Source organism: Typopeltis vanoorti, chromosome 10 (genome assembly GCF_054136105.1).
Source record: "Typopeltis vanoorti isolate ZY-2024b chromosome 10, IOZ_Tvanoo_1.0, whole genome shotgun sequence".
Lineage (NCBI taxonomy): Eukaryota > Metazoa > Arthropoda > Arachnida > Uropygi > Thelyphonidae > Typopeltis > Typopeltis vanoorti.
In genome coordinates, this window is record NC_143558.1 from 88,455,372 (window position 1) to 88,467,967 (window position 12,596).

The 12,596-nt window shown below is 34.4% G+C and overlaps 1 protein-coding gene across 1 annotated transcript in view; it reads right to left on the reverse strand.

The window, feature by feature from the left end:
* Nucleotides 1–10,773: 10,773 nt before the first annotated feature.
* The window catches only part of LOC150102573 (chromatin-remodeling ATPase INO80-like), a 215,959-nt gene continuing 214,136 nt past the window's right edge, over nt 10,774–12,596 (reverse strand). Inside the window, exon 11 of the mRNA XM_090398709.1 lies at nt 10,774–10,839. Coding sequence (XP_090254835.1) covers nt 10,774–10,839 — 66 coding nt within the window. The remainder of the gene's footprint in view (nt 10,840–12,596) is intronic.

Below are 12,596 nucleotides of genomic sequence, written 5' to 3' on the forward strand. Positions count from 1 at the left end.
TGGTTATTTCTTGACGATATTTCAAGTGAATTGACTGGGGATCTTAATTTGTTTGCATTGCTGATGATAGAGAGAGAGAATTATAAAGAGCACAGATGTTAATTCTCTTCCAAAAAGATCTGAATAGACTTTTGGCTTGGGACAGATGAGTGGGGTTGTAGCCTAAATATTAATATGAGCAAGGTATTGCATTTTGGAGTGCAGTGGATGAAGGCATCCACTTCTTGATGGACCTATGTTTCAAGAAGTGGATGAGATTCAGGATCTGGAAGTGATGGTTGACAGTGGATTGAAATTTAGAGGCTACATTGCGAATGTTGTGAAGACTGCACATCACATTGCTGCTATGCAGTATCATTGATAGGGTGTAATGTACGGCACTGTACTGTACATTAAAACGTAGAGGGCAGCCTGTCTCATGGCAGCGCTTAATAAAGGCATTCGTTCAGCTATATTGCGGTAGGCACCGTATTATGGCAACAAGATATTTTACAACATCTGATGTAGATGCAACAGATTTACAAGTATTTGAAGAATTAAAAATTCTCTCAAAAATAATACAAGAGAAAAGTGGTCCTCACCAAATTTTATCACATATATATATGTGTGTGTGATAAAATTTAGTCTTTCGGGGGGGGGGACCCTGTAACCCCTAGAGAGCGCATCCCCTGGGTGGCAGATAGGGGAGCCCACCATGTATGTATGTGTGTATACACACATGTGTGTGTATGTGTGTATATATATATATATATATATATATATGGTGGGGTGGTCCGAATATACTGAATAAGGACTCGTGGACCAAAAGGGGCAATCATCTTGATTAAGGGAAGTGGCACTCCCGTGGTCCCCTAGTTGGATCTATCCACTTCTTCTTCTTCTACTTTGAGGAAGATGCACTCACTTTAATCTTTCCTATAAATCAGCCAACTCTTCTTATTTTATGACCCTTATGCTATTAGAGTACTCGAGGGCCATGGGATCTTTCCATTTCTGGCCTTATAACCATGTTCCCTCTATAAACCTTTAATATCCTAAAAGCTATCATAAGTATATATGAAAATAATCAAATACAATTAAGATTAAATCATGAGCTATCATATACGAGAGCGATAAACCAAGGGATCCAATAGGGGATGCCCCCTCTCAGCAACTCTCTTTAATATTTACCTAAATGAAATAACAATAAAATGGAATAAAAATTTCCATCAAGGTATTAAACTTTCTCCAACTATGAACTTAAACACTCTCCTTTTTGCCGACGACCAAATAATAATTACATATTCTGAAGATAACTTACAGAAAGCTATTTTAGATCTAAATGAGATAGCCAAAGATTATGGTATGATAATATCAACAGAAAAATCAAAAACTATGGTCTTTAAAGGACAAAATCCAGCAAGAACTAAAATAGTAATAGATAACAAGATCTTAGAACAGGTGAATTCATTTAACTACCTAGGATGTATGATCATATATGAAAATGAAAAAGATATAAACCTACAAATTGCAAAAATATTTAAAAATAACAGGTATAATTAACTCTATATTTAAACCAAACCTAGTTCAAAAACAAACCAGACTAAAAGTATACAATACATTAGCCCTACCAGTCTTTTTGTATGGAAGTGAAATCTGAACAATAAAACAAAAAGACAAAAGAAGATTAATAACAGCAGAAATGAAGTTTATGAGAAAAACTGCAAAGTATACTTATTTGATCACAAAAGAAACTATGAAAGAATTAAACCAAGAATCAGTAATAGAAAAAATTAAAAAATATAAACATAAATGGATGGAACACGTTCAAAGAATGAAAATAGAAAGATTACCAAAACAAGCCTTAAAGTACAAGCCATTAGGAAAAAGAAAACCAGGACATCCTCTTTAAAGATTCAATGATGACTTCTAAGGCTGGAACAGGCCACACTAGGCCTAAATCCTTGATATGCATGATGATGATAAAATTTAGTGTGTGTATATCTTGTAGAAATTTATCCCAACATACTACCGCCCTAAGGATGCTGTTAACAATTCCTGTTAGCGTAGCAAGTGCAGAAAGAAATTTTTCCAAGCTTAAATTGATTAAACATTATTTGTGAACAGCAATAATCCAAGAAAGATTGGTTGGTCTAGCAACTATATCAAAAGAGGCAGACATAGCTTATAATTTAAATTTAGAAGAGCTTAAAAACAATTTATTGTGCGATATCCCCATAGAGCAAACATTTAATTAATATTATTATGTAATTGTTTTGCATTAATGTTTCTCTTGTAATAAAAACAAAATAGCAATTGGAGATTTTTCTTATATTTTTGTCTTATAATCCATCAGAGGCGATATTTAATTATTTGCCTCAGGGCATGATATCATCTGGCGATGGCCCTACTGCTATGACAAGGAGTATGCTGACATGTAAGGACAAGGTAGATGTAATTGTGCTAAAGTATAAGGCACTGGTCAGACGACACTTGGAGTACTGTACATTAAAGAGAATCTAGAGACAAGTGACGAAGGTAATATCAGGACTCTGGAATGTTGATTAGGGAGAGAAAGGTTAAAGGAATATAAATAACAGTTTGGTTTGGTAGACAGGAGGAAAAAAGGTGATATTACAGAGATGTACAAGGAAGTTGTGTAAGGTTGTGGTGAAGAAGTATGTCAGGAGTAGGTTTTTTAGAATTGTGGGTGAATGGAACGAATTATTGGAATGTTCTGTAAATGCACGGAACATTTAGGATTTAAGGTTCAATCTGATAAATATGTTGGCAGTCAAGTGAACCTCCCACAGTGTGATGCTGACTTCATGGATGTTGCTTATTGACTGACAAAACAAAAGCAATTCCAAAGCATGACTGAATCACTGTAGATATGTAGTAACAAATAAGTAATATCAAGATCAAATACAGCTATATTCAATGAACATTGCATGGCTATAAACATTTCTGAATTATAGCACCAATCTAAGATCTTCTGGATCACACACCTTTTAGATCTAAGTTCTTTCAAAAAAAAAAAAAAAAAAAAAGAAGTACATTTTTTGTTTTACTGTAAATATTCCTAATAGTATGCATTCATCTTATTTCTTGGACATTTTTTAAGTGGTCATTCACATTCGACTCCATTTATCAAAATATGGAGTTGAATAGACTGGGAGAGTTTAAAGATTTCAAAGAATAAATATCGGCTTTCTTCGACTACTTCTGTTATTTCATTGTGAAATTCAAAAGGAAAGGCACAATAATAAAAAAATTTAAAAAATCCAACTATTTCGGTAACCTGTTTATATGCATTTGATTTTTTTTTAAAAGATTTCAAAAAAAAAAAAAAAGAAAGAAAGAAAGGATGTAAGGAGGATGGATATTGATTGTATTAGTGGAAATGAATGAAGAGAAAGAAAATTCAATTTGATAAATTAAGAAATATACCATGAGAGATATATGTGCATATTGTGTATTTAAATATCAGCATGGTAAAAATTTCTAAATTTATCAAAATGATTTTTCTCGCTCTTCATTCATTTCCACTAATACAATCAATATCCATCCTCCTTACATCCTTTCTTTTTTTTTTTTTTTGAAATCTTTGAAATGAATGAAGAGAAAGAAAATTCAATTTGATAAATTAAGAAATATACCATGAGAGATATATGTGCATATTGTGTATTTAAATATCAGCATGGTAAAAATTTCTAAATTTATCAAAATGATTTTTCTCGCTCTTCATTCATTTCCACTAATACAATCAATATCCATCTTCCTTTTTTTTATAAATTAAGAAATTTACCATGCTGATATCTATATATGTGCATATTATGTATTTAAATATCAGCATGGTAAAAATGTCTAAATTTACCAAACTGATTTGTCTCTCTCTTCATTCATTTTCTCTATCTAGCACTTGATAGATGATGCATTTTGGTGGAAAATTCTAACAAAAGTGACAGTGAACAACTATTTGTAGAAGATATATGCAGAAACTGAAAATCTGCCTGACAGGGAGAAGAATGAATCTTTGATAAACCTAATTCTCTTCCAAATAGCCAAGACTTGTCATTGGGCTTTTATGAGATGGACAAGTTTAGGAAATGAATATTATAGTACAGCAGTTTAGGAATAAAATAACATGGAATATTATTATTATTATTTTGGTAACCTCCACGAAATAAATAGACTCATCATGAGAGGCCCACTTCAACCAATAACACGTCTATCATAATGAACTTTGAAGTTATTTGCACTCTCTGCATTCACAATGCATTCCACTCGCCAACAACTCTCCACACACCTTTCTTCACCACAACCTTATACAACATCTAGGGATAGTCTTGCATTCTTTCTATCTTAATGTCTGCTCTTTGTTTTATAATTCCTTCTGTATTAATCTGGTAGAATCCCTTAACTTGAAGGTAAGCACTCATATCTCCTCTTTTCTTGCTATTGACCAAATTCTTTAATCTACATTCCCTCAACTGCTCTGCATAACCAACACTCCAGAATCCTGATATCACTTTGGTCATTCAAGTTTGGACCCTCTAGTGTTTTCACATCACAATGAAAACTAGACAACTAAATTTGATCACAATAGTCCATATATGGTTGGACCAATCCCTTAAAGGCACCACCACCTCTTCCCTATCCTTACATGTCCATGTACTATTTATCATAGTAGCAGTGTAGTCTCGGAACTTTAGCCTGTCTACCATCACCCCAAGATCCCAAATCTTATCCACTTCCTGCAGTATATATCCACCAATACAGTAAGTAGTCTTATATCTCTGTACCCCAAAGTGTAACACCTTGCATTTATTAATATTATAACTACAACCCCACTCATCTGTTCATGCTAAAAGTCTCTTTAAATCTTCCTGTAGAAAATTAACATAAATAATACTGTTGATAATTTTAACTAACTTTGCATCATCAGCACACATTTCGTGAAATATCATTAAGAAATAAGTTAAACAGTAGGGGCCCAAGAACAGAACCCTGAGGCACACCTTCATTTAATGAGACTGCTCCATCATCCTCACTGGTATCTTTCAGAAAACAAATCGTATGTCCATCTAACCAATCTGTTATGTAATCCCATCTTCTCCAGCTTATACACCAATCTGTAATGTGGTAATCTATCAACCTTTGCAAAGTCTAAGAAAAGCACTATACAGTCATCAACTGACTTACGCCGGGGGTTCTGTTCCATCTGGCAGGAAGTAAGTCGATACATTAAATCAACAGAGTTATAGGGGTTAGGGACTAAAACCATAATAAGTATAGGCATTTTAATTTTTAAACCTTATTATAAAACTGTACTGTGTGTTACGACCACTATAAAACAGTGAGAATAGTCACCCAAATCCTCCTCCACAATTACATCTTCATTACCTTCCCTATGTGAAGGACCAGGCTGCAGCTCTTCGATGTAACTTTTGTTTTTTTTTGATAAAAATGTCCAATGTGCTTTGCTTATTCCTCTTCTTATTTTCATCATAAATTTGTTTATAGCAAATAAACACATCATCTACTTTCCTTTCTACTAATCAGTAGTGTTCAACATTAGGGTCCGTGTCTTCAGTCATACATCGGTGACATCGCTAACTTCAGAGACCATTTCTGCAAGACCCTACACTGTGAATTGTTTAACTACCTCTTTCTGTTTCTCTTTTTCCTCTTCCTTTTCTCGTTCTTCCTCTTCTGCAACACGTTGTTCCTCCAGTTCGACTAATTCTTCATTGGTTAACTCTTAAGAGGCACTTTCTATGAATTGAAATATGTCGTCATCATTCACCTCGAGATTCAGATTGTTTGCTAGGCCCACTATTTCTTCACTCAATTTACAAAGGTCTTCATTTTTTTTTTTTCTTCAAAACTTCTAAAATCATACACAAATCTTTTTAAAGTCTTTTTCTATATGCCACTGATACATTGAGAGATCACTTCGTCCCAAGTCACAGCAATATTTTTAATAGCATGATAAATATTGAATGCTCTGCAGAATTACATGTGAGTAATAATTTCCTTCAGTGGCAGAAATGACTTGTGAAAAAGTTCTCCTTAGATAATAAGCCTTAAACATTGAAAGAACGCCCCTCCCCTCCAATCCATCGATTGGATCAATGAAGTAGTGTTTGGAGGGAGAAACATGACATTGATCTTAGGGTGAAGATCACCGATGTAAGGTAGATGACCTGGATCATTATCTAGAATTAATAAAATTTTAAATTCTACATTTTCTTTCACACAATAGCTTTCAAATCACTCATATAACAGTTGATTAAGGCACCCTCAAATAATTTTTGAGTCATGCAGGACTTCTTATTGCTCCGATAATGAACTGGAAGAGTATGCTTACTTAGTAGAAAGGAAAGTAGATGAGTTTATTTGCTATAATGTTTTTGAAGGCTTGTGGATTCTCACTGTGCCACATTACAAATGGTTTCAGTTTATATCTAGCCACATTACCCCCCTAACAGAATCATAGGGCTTTAAGAACTTTGAAACCAGGCATAGATTTTAGCCTTTTGTGGATGAATTGTCCTCTCAGGCATTTTTTTCCAAAACAAGGAGGGCTCATCCATATTATTATATATTTGCTCTGGCAAATAATTTTCCCCTGTGACAATTTTATCCAATTTCTCCACAAACTCCTTGGCAGGCTTCTCATCAGTACTTGCAGATTCACCATACATTTTCACATTATGCAGCACAAAACGCTGCTTAAATCTATGAACCAACTGAAGCGTTGAATTCGTATTCGTAATAGGGATTTCTTCTTCAACATGTTTAAGAGACTTAGTGCCTTAGCAATTATGGTCATAGTGCTAAGGGGATATGAGCTTTTGGTTCAGGTTCTCTATTCATGATGTAAGTAGCTTTTCCATATCACCAATAGGACCTTGTCATTGCTTTGTCAGTGTTGTTGATTTAATGTAAGCAGGTCAATTCACAGCCTCTACAATTTTATCCTTATTTTTCAAAATGGCCGTCATTGTAGAATGAGACCATTTGAAGTTATATGCGATCACATTGCCGAGCTTACCAACTTCACATTGCTTTATAACTTACGCCTTCATTTCAAGATCAATTGTTCACTTCTTTTTCTGCAATTCTTTACTAAGTTTTTTGATTGGGCGTGTAGGAGGCAATGTAAATACACAAATATTTGTGTGTTTGTGTCTGAAGTTGCCGCTGAATGCGCTGTTTCACTGCACATGATGCATTATTGCTGGGATCACGGATGTAATTCGAGGGATGACTGTATATGAATCTCTTATGCAATGCATTTATTTATGATAAAATGCAAGCAACTGTTAAAACAAGACCTGCTCTTCACAAACCCATGCTGTCCATCAATCGAATCCTATATTCTATTCGTAAGTAATTTTTTCAACACTTTTACCACAACTGCAGATATATACAAACCGGTCTACATTTTGGAAACTTTGTTCTAAAACCAGTGGCTGCTTATACATAAGCACTGCAGCACCCCCAAGGAAAAAAAAAAATTAAACATTGTTTATGTTTATATAAATAATAACAATACTTACAACATTATACAAATGCAATACAACATGTTAAAGGTTACAGCTTATGTTTCAACATTGATTGAATAGTTAATTGGAATTGCTCGATTAACGCTTTAGATTATGAAACAAATGCACTACGATCTAACGCAGTGTCGGAATTATCATGTTTGGTCAGTTTCAGCTAGACTCGGCGATATTTGTTTGCACTTGTCACTGCACATAACAAGTGAATCCAACATTGCTCGTTGAGCAGAAACTTTTATTATTTGTGTATGTTCGTGGTGGGGATAAAATATTTTTGGTAAATCTTTTCTGTTAAAATAATATATAATTATTTATTTATTATAGATAAAAGGTTGAACTATGAAGAGTGTCACTGCTGAAAATAAGAAAAGAATTATATTTTCTCAATTATCGTTACATGAAACAAATGCACTGCGATCTAACACAGTCGGAATGTCGAAACCGACACTGCTCATTGAGCAGTGTTGCTACAGATAATTGTATGCTTGCATGTGTTCGTGGTGAGGGCGAAATATTTTTAATAAAGTAATTTTTTTAATATGTAAATTTACTTATTAATAAATTGGCTACTGATTAGGGAAAAATGAATTACTTATCTTATTTTGTATATGCAGCATCCCCATTTAAAATTGTCACTGGCCGCCACTGTCTAAAACCCTACTTGTGGAGAAGCATTATTTTGCCTTCTTTCCACTCCTTAGGAACCTTCTACACTGCAAGTCTTTCATTAAATAACCAGATTAAGGGCATGGCTAAATCTTTTGCATACTTTTTTTGCAAAAAAAAAACAATAGAAAACTATTTCTTGGAAAGAGTCTCTTCATATACATAACTTAGGTCATCTCATTGATCTAAACTGTGGACTCCAAAAGGAAATAAATAGGAGAGTTCAACTTGCCTGAAGTGCATTCAGAAAATTTAAAAGCAAATTTTCAAAACAATGCTGTCCCACTATGTTTAAAGAGGAAGACATTCAACCAGTGTATACTTCCAGTCATCACATATGGTTGTGAAACTTGGTCTCTGACAAAAGCACTGGCAAATAAACTAACAACTCAAAGAAAAATGGAGAGGTTGATGCTAGGCATCACATTAAAAGATAAAAAGCCATACTCACATCACTGACATCATTCTTCACCATAAACGATTAAAATGGAAATGAGCCACGACATCTATCCAGAAGAGAAGACGATGGACCACCATACTAACAAACTGGATTCCAAAAGAAAGGAAACTAGGCCAAGGACGTCCAAAAAGAAGGTGGTGATGAATTGTCAAATTTTGTTGGGGAAAATTGGTCAACCATTGCCAAGAACAGAGAAAGGTGGAAAGAACTGGAGGAAGTCTTCGTCCAGCAGTGGACAAAGAATACAGAAAATGGCTGAAAAGAAGAACATGGTGATATGTCATCCATTCCCACAGCCTTATTAACATCTACCCTAAACAGCACTGGATACACTTCGGATTCTTTCACCTTTAATTCTCCCAATCCTCGCCTCCCTTCTACATGTTGCATAGCATCATTCACATTAGTATGATATACACTGGTGAACTGTTCATTAAATAATTCCACTATATTATTTGCTATGGTTGCTCTGCTACTATAACTATCCACAATGTCATTCTGCCATAAATATTGAAACATAATCCAAGAGAAAAATTCTCTTGGATTATGTTTGACCTGACTGCCAATCTCCTTTCATATTCTACTTTTTTTTTTTCTTCTTTTATCCATGCTTGCCACTTTTCTGGCCTGCAGTTTATATCCTTCATTCATCTGTTCACTACAAACTATCATGTACTTCCCCCATAACTTCTTTTGCAATGCCCACTTGATTTCACTGATCACCCATCTCATTCGTACTCTCTTTATTTGATTAATTCTTAGTATGTACAATAGTTATGCATTGCTTGTGCCAGATACTGCTTTATCATTTCTCATGCACTGTCAACATCTTTTCTGCACTACTCATTAAACCAATGTATTGATGCTAGTTAACAACAGAGCTTCTCATAATCACCCAACTTATAGTTCCACATATGTACCTCCTTAGTTGCTGCCATCACATGCTGCTTAAGATTGTTATTCTGCAGAAACTCAACAAATTGACTCCCTTATGATCACACACACTGTTCTTTCCAATCCACATTCCTGCAATTAAAATCTCCCAATAAGAGATTTTAATTATTTTTTTTTTTTATGTTGTGTCCATACACAACAGGTTGGTTATTCAACCTATAGTATATTAGTATTGTGTATGGGTAGTGGGTTGGGAAAGGAGGAACTTGTTTACTTTAATTTAAATGACTTGTTTAATTTAAATAACTGTAAATTGTATTCCTTGGGAAACACAGCAATTATACAACCATCTTTGTTTTACAAGCCAACTAATTTGTGTAAACATTTCACAATAAGTGCTCTCTGCATTTCCTAGCCTATGATACCATCCTATTAGATATGCTATTCTATTGATCTCAATTTCACACCACCAAATAGCATCAAAATGGTGGAGTGGAATCAAGGTGAATGAGGGATCTGTGCAAGGACCACTATTCTTGAATTTGTAAATTAATGATATATTAGAAGATTTGGGGAGGTATTCAAGTTTTTTGATGATGATGCAAAACTGAGGAGAGGGACAATAGTTGATAAAGGTGATATAGATATCTTGCAGGATGATTTAAATTGGCAGTGTGGGTGAAGGACAATGGTTATCAATTTGATGTTGTAAAATGTAATGTAATGCATGTTGGAATGAAAAGGGTTACATACATATTGATGGTACAGCATTTAGAAATGTGTTAGCAGAGGTAACCTCAGGTGGTATGGTTACTTAAACAGAATAGGAGAGGAAACATCAGCAAAACAAGTGTTTTCTGCCCTGGATGGCAGGAAAAGGATCTAAGGGAAGATTAAGACCTATGTGGATTGATACAGTAAGAAGTGCCTCTTAGAAGACTGAAATACAAGATCTGATAATATTGGAGTCATGACAGATAACAGTGGAATAAATTTTTAGACATGAAGTTGTAATTATGTAATGTTTCCATGTAGTATTATCATAATATCCTGTACATGACATAAGGATATTTATTAGGAATTTGATAATGATGAAATTATATTGTTTTAATTGTATACCCAACGATAAAGTTTGCATATGAAGTATCTTCATGACTATGCTACTTGTACACAGAAGCTGATGAATTCTCATCTACTTCTTTATTATTCCATGATGCAAAGAACACTTCCTTTAAGACATTTATGCAGGCGATCTAAAAAGTTCTCGGCCTAACAATGAAAAAACAAATTTATAATTTCAAAGTTATTTTTATTTTTCAACATAATGTCCCTTAAGACTAATACATTTATTCCAGCGATGCTCCAGTGCCATTATCCTGTCCCTGTAATTGTTTTCAGTAAGATCTACAAAATACCCCTCTGCAGGTGCAATCACCTCTTGATTCGAAGAAAAACACTGACCTGACCAGCGAGGAAGAGTTTTAGTTTTGGGAAGAGATAGAAGTCAGAGGCAGCCAAATCTGGGGAACAGGGTGGATGTTCCAACAATTCATAGTGCAGATCCCTTAATTTTCCCATTGCCAAAACACCTTTGTGGGCAGGTGCATTGTCCTGATGAAAGATGATTTTTTCCTTCTGCAAACCGGATCTTTTCTCGTGAAATTTTTCGTCTAGTCTGGTTAAAATATCGGAATAATATTCCCCGGTTATTGTTTTACCCTTTTCAAGATAATTAACAAACAAAATTTCTTTACCATCCCAAAACACTGATGCCATAACCTTGTCTTCTTTGGTGTTGAACAACTGGCTTCTGTCTACTGTTTTGACTGCTGTTTGGATTCTGGTGTGTAATGGTGAATCCAAGTCTCATCCATAGTATTAAATTGCACACAAAATCAGTTTTATTCTTGTTAAAACACTCCAAGTACTGTTCAGAGATTTTCATGCGAGTGTTTTTTTGATCTGCTGTGAGCAAGTGCAGCACCTAACTTGTGCAAAGTTTTTTTTCATATGCAATTCTTCATGCAAAATATATCCTACACGTTCTTTTGAAATGCCTCTAGTCTCAGCAATTTCACGCACTTTGACTCTCTGGTCATCCAATACCATATCGTGCACTTGATCAATGATTTCTGGTGTTGTTAGACATCCTTCACATGGATCATCTTCAAGGCTAGTATGGCTATGTTTAAGCTCAGCAACCCATAAACTGTTTATGAACTTCGAATGAATTTCTTTTGCCGTTAAACCTTCTTTTACACAGAATTTTATAACTACACGATACTCAATTTTATCCATTTCAAGGGATAGAGACTTTTGCTTCAGACAGCTATATAAAACAAACTACTTGATAGAATGACTTGCAATTTCACATGGATGCTTATGACAGATGTACTAACTTAGAAAAAAATAATCTTGCCGACAGTGACAGTGTTGCCATCTAGGGTCAAGGCCGAGAACTTTTCAGATCACCCCCGTAAGATACTGTTATGCATTATAGGAAGGGTTATGCTTGGGTATAGAATTAAAACAATATAATTTCCTATCTGTTATAATTTATTTGATAACTACATGAAAAAAAACTTTCCACAATTATATCTGATTCAGAATATTTTTTAAAAAATAGTGATAAACTATTTTACTACTTTCATATGGGAAATATGATTTCTGCATTGATTTAACCTTGATATCTTCCTGGGTCTAGTTTGCACTTAAGGAGGTTTCACCAGAGGTGAAATTGGTCTGAGTAATGACCTTTCCCATAATGCATAACTATACACGTCTGAAAGGAAGTGTGCATTATGAGAGAATAAAAAGAGATTACTAGTATTTTGCGATTACTAAGGCAACTGATGTGAAGTCATCAGCTTCTATATATATACAAGTAGCATAGTAGTGAAGATATTTCATGAGGAAACTGTTTGATATAGGAATAAAACAGGAATATAGTTTCTTGTCTATTATAGTTTACTTCTACTCAGTGTTTTCTATGGCTCAAGAATGCTCACCACATTTCTTTTTATATC